Source organism: Erinaceus europaeus, chromosome 2 (genome assembly GCF_950295315.1).
Source record: "Erinaceus europaeus chromosome 2, mEriEur2.1, whole genome shotgun sequence".
NCBI classification, from domain to species: domain Eukaryota; kingdom Metazoa; phylum Chordata; class Mammalia; order Eulipotyphla; family Erinaceidae; genus Erinaceus; species Erinaceus europaeus.
The window spans coordinates 68,858,666-68,870,817 of NC_080163.1; the positions used below are offsets into that span (position 1 = coordinate 68,858,666).

Sequence of the window (12,152 nt, forward strand, 5' to 3'; positions counted from 1 at the left end):
ACAGACTGGGAGTATGGATTGATCTGTGAAAGCCTATGTTCAGTGGGGAAGCAATTACAGAAACCATACTTTCCACCTTTTTTAAAATTTTTTTTTAATCTTTGTTTACATGCTGGATAGAGGCAGTCAGAAATTGAGAGGGAAGGGGGTAAGAGAGAGGAAGAGAGACAGAGAGACACCTGCAGCACTGTTTTACCACTTGTGAAGCTTTCCCCCTGCAAGTAGGGGCCAGGGGCTTGAACCTGGGTCCTTGCTCACTGTAACATGTGTGCTCCACCAGGTGTGCCACCACCTGTCCCCGACCTTCCACCTTTTTTACCCCATAATGATCCTTGGTCCATACTTCCAGAGGGATATGAAGTTCTGGTGGTGGGAACTGTGTGGAGTTGTACCCCTATTATCCTATGGTTTTTGTTGGTGTTTCCTTTTTATAAATAAAAATTTAAAAAAAAATTTAAAAAAAAAGAAAGAAAGATACCTGCAGCATTGCTTCACAGCTGTGAATCTTACCTCCTGTAGGATAGGGACCAATGGCTTAAACTGGCCAAGTTCTTGTACACTGTACTGTGTCCACTCAACCAGTATGCCACTACCCAGTCTGAACTATGATTATTTTAAAATAAAGACTTAAATTTTATATTTGCAGTTCCAAACTGACTAAGCTACTTTTGATCAGGATGAGCTAAGTAGCTGACTCTGCACAAAACCTTAAGCAATCTTCTAGCTAACATCTATTTTGAACTCAATTAGTTTTATATTCTTTCCTTAACTGTCCAACTGAAAATTCTGGTCTAGTTCCATCTTACCAAGTTGACCTAGTAAACTTAACTAGAATCACTTCTAACTGTACTTGACATTAGTTTACAATGCTGGCTAACTTAAAGCGGTAAGAAAGAATAATGGAATCTACTCACAGCTACTTTATGGATATTCATACCCAGCTCCATTATTCTACTTGTCCCATAAATTCATCTAATAAAAGAATTGCAGGATCAAAAAAGCTTGGGAAATATATTTGCTCACTTCTTAAAGAGTCATAATATACTTGACAGTGTTTAGATATCTAAAGAATGTCTCATGTTATTTCATAGTTGTTTAAATAATTTGAATAAAAATTGTTCTAAGGAGATGATACTTTATTAGAAAACAAACTTTGGAAAATACTGATTTATTTACTTTTTCCCCAAGAGCATTGCTCATCTCTGGATTATGATGGCATGGGATACTGAACTGGATACTTCAGAGCCTCAGGCATTAGAGTCTGCTTGCATAATTATTTATTTATTTTATTTTACCTTTTAATTTATACCCAACTAACTTAAATAGCAAGAAGTCAACTTCAAATAGATCATGCTGTTTAAGCTACCCCTTTATAGTATTTTGTAGTTATGATTCAATTCCTGGGAGCTTTCACTATTTTAAAAATTATTTAAAATAGATTCAGTCAAGGTGTATTTGAAATGTGCAATATTGTGCTTAGTTTCTCAACATTTTCCTATGGAGAGACATATGCTTTATAAAATTAGACCAAGAGCTTTTAGGAATAAAGTGGCTTGTAGCCCAGTGATGACATAGCTATGATGATCTCAAGAGCATATAAAACCAAACTTCTATGAAAGGTGTTGTGTGTGTGTGTGTGTGTGTGTGTGTGTGTGTGTGTGTGTGTGTGTGTGTGTGTGATGTGGGAATATGAGAAGAAGATCTCAGTTTTGATGCTAATAGACTCAAAGTTGTCTTTTTCTTGTGGCCAGAAGGAGAAATTAGATTCAAGTATTTTAGCATATATTTGGAAATTGCCTTTTCAATGGGGGAGGGGGGATTCCAATTTCTGTTAAATTATAAGGGTGGAGAAAAAGCCTTCTATGAGATTTCAAAGTTCCACTCATGGAATGCCCTAAAGTGTCAATAAAAGACTCTTTATTCATAAATAACTGATAGGCAGTAATTTACTTCTGTACATTTGTCTCGAAAAGTCTGTAACCATCAGTTTTTTGCAAACTCTACATAAAACATCCAAACCATCCATTTTGTTCAATACAATATAACACAGCTGTTTGACATTACCAAATATATATGTATATATATTTATAGATATGTACATGTGCTGAAAAAGAAGCCAGTGCAGCCATTTCTAAGAAGTCCATCCAAGTATTTACTGTACAACATTCAGAATTTACATTGATAATACAAGGCACAAAAAGTGTGGTATGAAGCCAAGGCCATGCTTTATTCAAATTCTCAGCTCTGGCTTGTTCACTCCTTCAGCTTCATGTCAAATTAAGTATTCTGTTTTTCTTTTTTTTTTTTTTCTGGCTTTGAACACATCAAATAAAAGTTAAGAGTGGTATGGGTTTGAGATATGAATCATTTGAAAGAATACCCCCCACACACAATTCCCAAAATAAACAGAACAAAACAAAATTTTAAAAATCCTTCCATACAGAAATGAAGTTAAATAATTACTCATATTTTCTGTGTGGGTCAGAAGAATATGCCAGTTTTCCTCTAATTGCTAATACTTGCAATACCTCTAGGTCAAGACTTCCTGAAGTTCATGTACTAATTAGATAAAATCATAAATAATGGGAATTCCTAAGTTTTTATTATTCTAATTTAGGAAAGGAGGAAATTATTTTCCTGAACAGAAAATTCAGTTTTTCCCACCTTCTTATGGAGAAGTTTTGATTGGGAGTGACTGATATAACCTTTGAAAGCCTTGGAAATTGTTTCTGATGGATTTTTTTTTAAGATACTTTCAGATGTGGCTCTGATTGAAATGTCCTGGTAGAGGATATTTCTGCCTTCAGCACCATCTGAGCTCATTGAAGGAGAGATGTTAGAATTATTAGATCTACTTCTGATTGTAATGTCTGTGTTTCTATAACAAGGTCAGAATGTAGGATATTCTCCTTACAAACTCCTCCTCAAAAATACCATCTTTCATGATTTCACAAAACAAGTTAAATCTCTACTTAACATATCAATTTTAAGTGATTTATAGAATTTTCCAATTGTGAATTATGAATGTAAGTAATGCTTGAAATTGTGAAATACTTCTTGGGGGTTGCAAAATTTGTAGGAAAGAAACACTTTCATTGTTAAGTCATGCCTTTTTTAAAGTATTTAACACACATATCCTTTCATACAAAGAATTACATGACCAAATTAAGTGATAGATTTTATAATTCAAGGCTGTAACATTTTTGGAAAATAAAAATAATGTTCCACATTGAACTCAATCCTAGGGGGTGAGGAAATCTTTAATCTTAGGCCTAAACATGAAGCTTACTGCCTTTCTTTAATCTTTGGGTTCAGATGAAGGGTAGGTTCCAAGACATGAAGGTGAATGGGTCTTAGCCCCACCTCATGAGGACATTCCAAATCCATGATCTTCACAGCAAAAGGAAAAAAAAGCAAAGTAGCTGCTTCAAAAACCACAATTATTCTATGTGAGTTAAAAATTCCTACTTCAGATCACAGCACTACACACTAGTGACTAACAGCCAGGTCTGATTTCCATCCCCTTTTATCTCTGGAAAGCATACACCATACAAACTGCCATTTCAGTCTTGCTGATGACCCTGAAGAGGGGATGTGAGGAGTCCATGGTAGACACTGGCTCTCCTAGAATTGCTTTTGCGAAAAACACCACATGCTGTCAATACAGCCAAACAGCTTTATAACTGTAGCTTTTGAAAGAGTCTGGAAAGTAAAAACACAAAATATGCAACACATCTAAGATTAGTAACATTTTCACTTTGTGACAGTGGACAAAATACATTTTTGTTTGTAGTTCAGGAAAATTCTATGCAGACAAACAGTGAAAACTGCGGAAATGGTGACCATTCAGCTTTTGGCTAAAGCATCAGATTTTCAAATACAGTGCTATGGCAACTAACACGAGAGGGCTATTAAAATTTTGTCACATTTTGCTCTCCCATTTTATGTAGCTGTCACCTGTAGTCCACTCAATGGGAGTTAATATTGATTCAAAACTCTTGTGACATTTCATGAGGGAAAATAATGAAAATGGGTCCTATACTGGGCCTGAGAAGCATGTATCTCAGCTCCTGTAAGGTTCCTGCGACCTTCACAGATCTAGAACAAAGACCTCTGAACAAACTTCACCTTCAACATATCTGATATATGATTATTCAACACCTTTACAGAAGGTTTAAGAATTTTAAATAAAATAATAAACAGGTAAATAAAAGAACATCAAAACATAATACTTTGAAATTCACAGGTAGAATTTGGCAAGAGTTTTGGCAAGTGGGAAGTACTATTTAGAACCAATTACACAACTTTGATATTCTACCTCTGCTTATCAACTCTGATATTTCTGACAAGAAAAAATGGATAAAATCTAGAACTCTGAACCCAAAAAGAACCCTATTTTAGGAATTTGACCTCTTATCACCTTGAAAAGCCAACTGAAAAGATCACAAGGATAACACCTTTAGTTGAAGATAATGATAGCAAAAGAAAAAAATTTCTCTTTAAAGAGAACGTCAAGTTTCTGTTCAGATCTTAAAAAAAAATCAATACAGTGTTTATGGGAGTACACCTGAGTTTTGAGTTTTATGACTTTCTGTATCAGTAAATGAAGTTTGTATTTAAATTCAGAGTGAGCTCCTTTTTTTTTTTTTTTTGCTTTAAGGATTTTTATGTACACCAGTAAGACTGCACAAGCAGTGTTTTTAAAACTGTAAATTAAGTTTGTGATGCTGCAGTTTGGGGAAGCTGTGAAGCACACAGTTTTGGTGGCACAATTTTAAGTCATGTTTAAAGCATAATACTTGATTGAAATGCTTTGAGGATTGAAAGACCTGGCATTCAATGGGATATTGTCTAAACATTTTAAGTAGTATAACAGGCTTTAAAGACCATTATAATTTCTTGCTTCATTTTATACCAGGACAATTTTAAATAAATGTTTGGACTGATTAGTACATCTCTCTCAAGGGGAGCATTTGTATTACAAGACATCAATATTATGAGTGGTACAAGGCTTTAAGTTACGTGAGTAACCACACACTCAGATGTTAACTAATGATCAGGAAAAATCTCTATCTGATCTAAAAATTTCATGTTCTTCTTTGTTGCCCACATACTGTGTATACCTTGGTCTCTAAGTCTCAAACATGGGTTCTCTTAGGGTTTTTATTATAAGATACTACATAATCTTACATGCAGTGGCCACAGAATTCATACATTTTGTAGAAATCCTATGAAAGATATAGACAGAAATAAGAAAGGAATGTAAAGAGGGATTAAAATGAACTAAAACAGGAATTTGACCTTTTGGATGAAGTCAAGGGTAAATCATGAGTACTTAATCCTTTATTCCTCAATGTAATGTGATGAGAAACTATTCATAAAACCCAGGTTCAAATAAAAAAACCACATAGGATGAAATTGATAATTTCGTCTTTAAACTTAGGGGATATGTGGACAAATTGTCTCAATTTTTATTTGTTTTAAAATAAAAAAGTATCAAAATTCTAAAGGATCCATGTAGGTTCACAGACTAAATAAAATATAAGGTCATTTATGTAGAAAAAAAGGGGGTAGTTGGTTTAAAACAAAATTTCTCCAAGATAAATACTAACGTAAGTTGTATCATGCATTTTCTACAACTTCTTATTAAATAGCTACCATATACTACCTTTTCATACCGCCCAAATCAACCATCTTTCTCTTTCTGAAACTGTGTCAGGCATGTCAAATGACTTACATTTTCATGCTCCCTAGAAGAACCAACAAGTGGAGAGCACTGGTAAAAGGGTGCTTTCATGATCTAGATATTTTGAAAATATATTTGACAGCTCTAAGTGGATTTTTTTTATTCCGCATATGATGACTTTGATTCCTGAGAAAGCAAAATGCTCTTGAATTTTATATAGAAAATCCTTCTATCAAATACAAGGAACCTCATACACCACACAGAGAAATGACTAACACATTCAGGAATTCTTCTCTGCTTTACCAATAAATTCAACTCACTGTTATTTCTTTTTCACATAGGTGAAACATTTTCACATTTTTACATGGAATCTAAAAATTGTCAAAAAATTATTATAGTCTCACTGACAAATATTTCCCACCTCCCCATTCCATGACTGTTTTCATTTTTATTCTAATGAAACCAACATCTAAGTAACAGATTCATTTCTTGGTGAACTTGGTTCCTTACTCCACTTGATCTGATTATAAATCACTAGTTTAAAAAAATCCATTAGAATATAAGGAGGAGCAGATTTGTATATCTTAAGACTTGGACTGTTTGTCAAAAATAACTTAATAAGAGAAGTGATGAGCTGAAATGTTAATGGATAAAATATCTCTGGACTTCAAATTTTCCACAGTACCATTACTTCCTGGTAAAACAAAAACAAAACCTAAAACAGTATGGGAATAGTCTAGTGGAGTAAGCATACTTCATGAGCTTGAGTCAACAGAGCTTCAATGCTCCTTGAACAATGCATGTGATTTCTGGGACTTTGTGGTAGAGGTATTCCTTAAGTTGATTTAGTCAGTATCATTCAAAGCAAAGAATGTCCAGTAATTTCCAACAGGTGAAAGGAGAATGGCCTATACGCTTATGGAGAGATTTTGTGATAACACAATACCAAAAAGCTAGGAACCTGGATTAAGAAGTATAGCAAAATCCCTTATATCCCTTTCTTGCCTACATCCCCCCAACAGTTTTGGGGAAATGGATGAACACCTGCATTCTAGAATTGTAGCTTGTCAGAAGCTGATGTACTTCCTTGGATCTGATTTTGACTCTTTATTTTTGAGTGATGTAGCTGGGAAAAGAGATGGTCCTGCTTAGTTGACTTATATTTTTCAATATAAAAATTTGTTTATAATTTTGCTCCTGGAATCCTCTACTGAAGGGGGGGGGAGAAGGGTAGATAGATTTGTTTCTGGAAGAATGTGAAGGTCCATTGGAAAAAACTAGTTTGTGGCAGTTGGGGAAAAAGTTCAACTGGCAGAACATCAAACTTGAATGTACCTACCAGAGTGGTACTGTGGCTTGTCCAACTCTGTATCTGAAGTAAAACTCCTCTCCCTCTCTCAATAAATAAAATCTTTCAAAAAAGATTTTAAAAATATAAAGAAAAACTAGTGTGTGGTCTATCTTACATTTCAATCTTATTTCTGTTAAGTGGCTAAGGTAGATAGGGAGTAGGTGCTGGTGTGATGATAATACTCAGATTCTAAACTCTAAATGCCCTTCTTAATGTTGTTGAAGTCATACAAATGGGTTGGCAACTCTGTTCACTTCTAAAAGCCAGTTATACAATGATCACTATCATTGTTTATGCCAGTTGGTAGAAAACTGACAATCTGGTACCAGAATCAGCTGGCCCTTTGGGGTACATCATTAAAAACCTGTTTCAAAACATGCATTTATTCAATCTCAGCCTTTCCAGCTTTATCTTAGCCATCTTTTTTCCAGTCACTTCTATCTAGATATGCCCATATTTTTTTGTCTTGCCACTACAAATCTGAGAAGTTCAACAAGTGCTGATCCTAGTGTGGATTCAGAGGAAAGAGCACAGACCTCATATTTAGAGCACTTGTACTTTTCCTTATTAACATATTTTTACCTATATAAAATTTAGTTACTTCAACCAGGGATTCTCACTCATTGGAAATGAAGGCTGAATTCCCCAAATGCCACTGGGCAGAAAGCTGCCTCTTTCCCATTTAAAGCAAATGTCCTGAAGCTGGCCATTGCTCTCTGAAGAGAAGAAGTGGACTAGAGTCCATTTTGTCTGCTGTAGTTGAAGTCAGCTTCATCCAGCTGGGATTCTGTAATGCTTGAGAGTTTTGTGTGTGTCCTCCCAATCTCTTCAAGGGCACAGGCCAGGGAGTCGAGGTCACCATCGTGCTGATGACGAGCTTCCCACAGGTTCAAAATGACAGCAGATGGACTACTTTGTGTAGCAAAGTAAGATAAATTCCTAGGCGGTAGAGTAAAAAGAAAATAGAAATATAATAAAAGAATAAAAATATATAATGGATATTGTAACAGCAGGAACAAAAAGTTCCACTGGAACAAGTCTGGGCCAGTCCAGTTTGTATAACACTCAATTGAAACAGTATATGGATTGTTATCAATGATTTTCTTATTCTGCAAGCATTTCTTTTTGTTTTAAAAGACCTTGAGAAAGAAGAGGAAGAACGGAGAAAAAGAGAGAGAGAGAGAGAGACCAGAACATCACTCTGGTACATTTGCTGCTGGGGATTGAACTTGGGACCTCTTGTTTGAGAGTCGAACACTTCCACTATGCCACCTCCTTGGCCACCCTTCACCTTCCTTGAGTTCTTTGTGAGTTTGTGTCTTACTCTTAACGATCCATATTGAAAGCTCCATTTCACTAGCTTATGTGATGATGTAATTCATATCTATTTTAAAAATATATTTCATTCCTCTCTTTATCTCCCTTGATAAACATAATGGCTTTCAAGTCTTTCCTCTTGATTTCTTTGACTTTCATTCCTTAATTTATATAGAAAGTGGCCAAATTATTAATTCCAGAGGGACTGAATTTTAATCTGTACTTTCAATCTTCAAGGTTAATATGTAAGCTAGTTACAGAATTCTAAATGACCTTAGGATTGCTCCAAATTAGATCTCTCTTTCCCTCTACTAACTCAGTGCATCATAAATCAGTAACATATTCATGCTTCCTAGCTAGCTCCTCCTATAATGGTAATGAATGTCTCAGTAGTTACTACCATCCTAATGTCACACTGAACATTTGTTTTCAACTTTTTACTTTTCTAATGAAGCAATTTCTTTTTTAAAAAAAAGTTTTATTACCTTTACTTATTTATTGAATAAAGACTGCCAGAAATTGAGAGTAAAGGGAGAGATAGAGACGGAGAGAGGTAGAGGACACCTGCAGCTCTGCTTCACCACTTGCAAAGCTTTCCCCCTGCAGGTGGGGACCAGTGGCTCAAACGCAGCTCCTTGAGCATTGTAACATGTGCACTCAACCAGGTGAGCCACCACCTGACTCCATTTTTCAACTTTTTTTTTTCTTTTTTGTCTTCAGGCTTACTGCTGGAGCTTGATGCCTGCACTACGAATCCATTGCTCCTGGAGACCATTTTTTTCCATTTTTGTTGCCCTTGTTGCCATTGTTGTTGTTGTTAAATAGGACAGAGAGAAATCGAGAGAGGAGAGGGAGAAGAGGGTGGGAGGGAAGAATAGACACCTGCAGACCTGCTTCACTGCCTGTGAAGTGACCCCCCCCTCCCCCCCCGGAGATGGGGATTCGGAGGCTGAGCCGGGATCCTTAAGCCAGTCCTTGAGTTTCGTGTCTTGTGCACTTAACCCACTGTGCTACCCCTGGCTCCCCATTGTTCAAGTTTTAAAAAATATTCCTTATTTTACCCACTGTGCTACAACATGCCCCCCCATTTTTCAACTTTTTAAAAATATTTTTTATTTTGTTATTTATTGAATAAAACAGAGAGAATTGAGGGGGCAGAGAGCTAAAGGGGAGAAGAACGAGACACCAGCAGCACTGCTTAACCCCTCATGAACCTTTCCTTTTACATGTGGGGACCAGAAGCTTAAACCTGGCCTCTTGTGCATAGTAACATGCGTGTGTCACTGCCCATCCCCCCAAAATTTATTTTTTTTATGTTTCCTTTTTAATTTATTTTTGGCATACTCTTAATTTTTCCTTTTTATCATAATGCTTATATTTATATTTTATTACTTTTGGCATGAGCCATAGGAAATATATAATAGTTTTTAATGCTTCTAAATTCTACATAGGGCCTGGCTGGGTGGTGGCACATCTGGGTTGAGCGCACATGTTACAATGCTCAAGGACCTAGGTTCAAGCCTGAAGTGAAGCACTCAGACAGGTGTCTCTCTGCCTTTCTCCCTCTCTATCTCCCTTCACCCTCTCAATTTCTGGCTGGCTCTATCCAATAATAAATAAACATGATAAAAAATAAAAATGCCTCCAGTCCCCACCTGTAGGGGGAAAGCTTTGCAAGTAGTGAAGCAGTGTTGCATGTTCCTCTCTGTCTCTCTCTCCCTCTCTATCATCCCCTCCCCTCTTGTATTCTGGCTGTCTTTATAAATAAAGATAATTTTTAAAAAATTTAAAATAAAATAATAACAAATAAAGAAATAAACTCTACAGTCTACTGTTTCAACTATCAGATACTCTACTTGTCAGTGTTTCCTTGATCTAGATTGAACCATGGTATGCATATTAATTTCATCAACATGAATATATAGATATATCACATATATACACATACATACAAATAAAAAAATATGTGATCTAACAAAGCAAAGGACAAAACAGGTTGAATCCTCAATGTAATAGTCTATCACAGCAGATTTGGGGACTCAGAAGGAAGCATAAAGGAACCCTAAGAGGCTGTTGGGGGACCAAAATTCCTATGGTGGACCAAGATGATAGTTTAGTTGAGGGTGAGTTGTTGACACCTAACTTGGGAAATGTGGAAATGTTCCTTTGTGACAACAACAATCCTGTAAATCAGTTATTATTTCCTCAATAAAGTGATATTGGCATTGGAAAATAAAAAAAATATTAATTTACTCAGTATTCTTTAGCATTTTGAGATACTACGACTGGCTCACATAATTGAAATTCTCACTTGAGTAAAACGTCTGTTTCATGTGTATGTATTTTGCCTTCCCAGTGTGATTATAGACAGTTGAAGAGGAAGGATCACTATTAATGATCTTATCATTCTGTGAAAGAACCTATCATAATACTATGACAGGTGTTTATTCAGTGTAGAATAATTGATCATCATGAGCTTATTTTAGAAGTTATAGGACCTTCACTAAAAATAAGTAACTTTTGGGATAATAACTTTGCTATGATAGACCTAGACAATATAATAGTGAATAAGTATTGCTGTGTTTTAATAAAAATTTATTTAAAAGCACTGAAATTTTATACAGGTTGAATATTGGTATATATTAAAGCATGTGGTAATTATGTTATTCTTTATTTTTCTCCCTTCAACTGTTGTTTTTGCAGGGCTGGCTTCACGGGCGGGTAACAGACGACCCAGGACTCATGGCTGGGTTGTACGCAGTATCTCTTTATTCATGCAGGACGCAGCACAATCTATACCAAGCTAAGCTAAACTAAACTAACTAACTACAAACAATCTTGTCTTTATAAATATACTAGCCCAGTAGGGTGGGAACAGGATGCGATGCAGAGAGGGTGGAGAGAAAAGTGACTGGTGAAAATCAGGGTATGACAAGGAGAGGGGGCGGAGCAGGTGAGAATTCTACCACTAAACCACCAATGCCCTAGAGGGAAGGTGGTGCTTCTTAACAGAGGTTATGTAAATAGAATGAAGTGGTTATGTAAATAGAATGCAGTGTTAAGCAGGGAGGATTTAAACCAAATGAAACAGAAGGGGTTTTTAGAAGCATACCAACATTCAACAACGTTTTCTGCCCTTTAGATTATAGCAGGCAGTGGGCCAGATTTGGCCTGTAGGCCATAGCTTTGACTCCTGTCTAATGCTGTCATTTAACTCAACTAGTTCCAGAGATATTAGCTATATAAGAGAAGATTAGATAGGATTTTTTTTTTTGTCTTGTGCAGCATTTCAAAATAAACACCTACAGGGTCAAAGTTGCTGAATTCCCAGGTTATGTATTCATCTCTATCACTCTGGAGAGCTTTATTCTGGGTAAATATCCCGGGATCTTTGACATTTCAAGACATGACAAAAAGACCTGAACATAAAGATGCAATAATAAAACTTACAGAAAGGTATAAAGAATGTTTCTAAGGTTGTGATAAATCTTAGACCACTTAAAAATATTCACGAACCCAGAGAGATGGGAAGATTTTATAACTACTGCCTAGAGGAAGAGGTGCAGAGCTGGGGAATGAACTATGCCAATCACTTCCTCTGAAACGTCCTGCAAATGTCCTGATTTGTAGACTTGGTACCCAGGGCTAAAGGAAGCTAAATGATCAAAAGAGGCAGAACTATAGCTATCAGTTGGCACAAGTTTCTGAACATATTGTAGCAAGTGAACGGTATTCCCCAAAGCATGTTTCAGCTGTTCTTTTTTCATACATGCTCATCACAAAGCTTACAAATCTCAA

General features: G+C 36.0%; 1 protein-coding gene across 6 annotated transcripts in view; it reads right to left on the minus strand.

The window, feature by feature from the left end:
• Positions 1–1,900: 1,900 nt before the first annotated feature.
• UNC5D (unc-5 netrin receptor D) overlaps positions 1,901–12,152 on the minus strand; it is a 704,674-nt gene continuing 694,422 nt past the window's right edge. For all 6 annotated transcript variants that reach the window (XM_060182795.1, XM_060182801.1, XM_060182791.1 and 3 more), the window contains one exon: positions 1,901–7,976. In XM_060182795.1, coding sequence (XP_060038778.1) covers positions 7,772–7,976 — 205 coding nt within the window. In that variant the 3' untranslated portion in view covers positions 1,901–7,771. The remainder of the gene's footprint in view (positions 7,977–12,152) is intronic.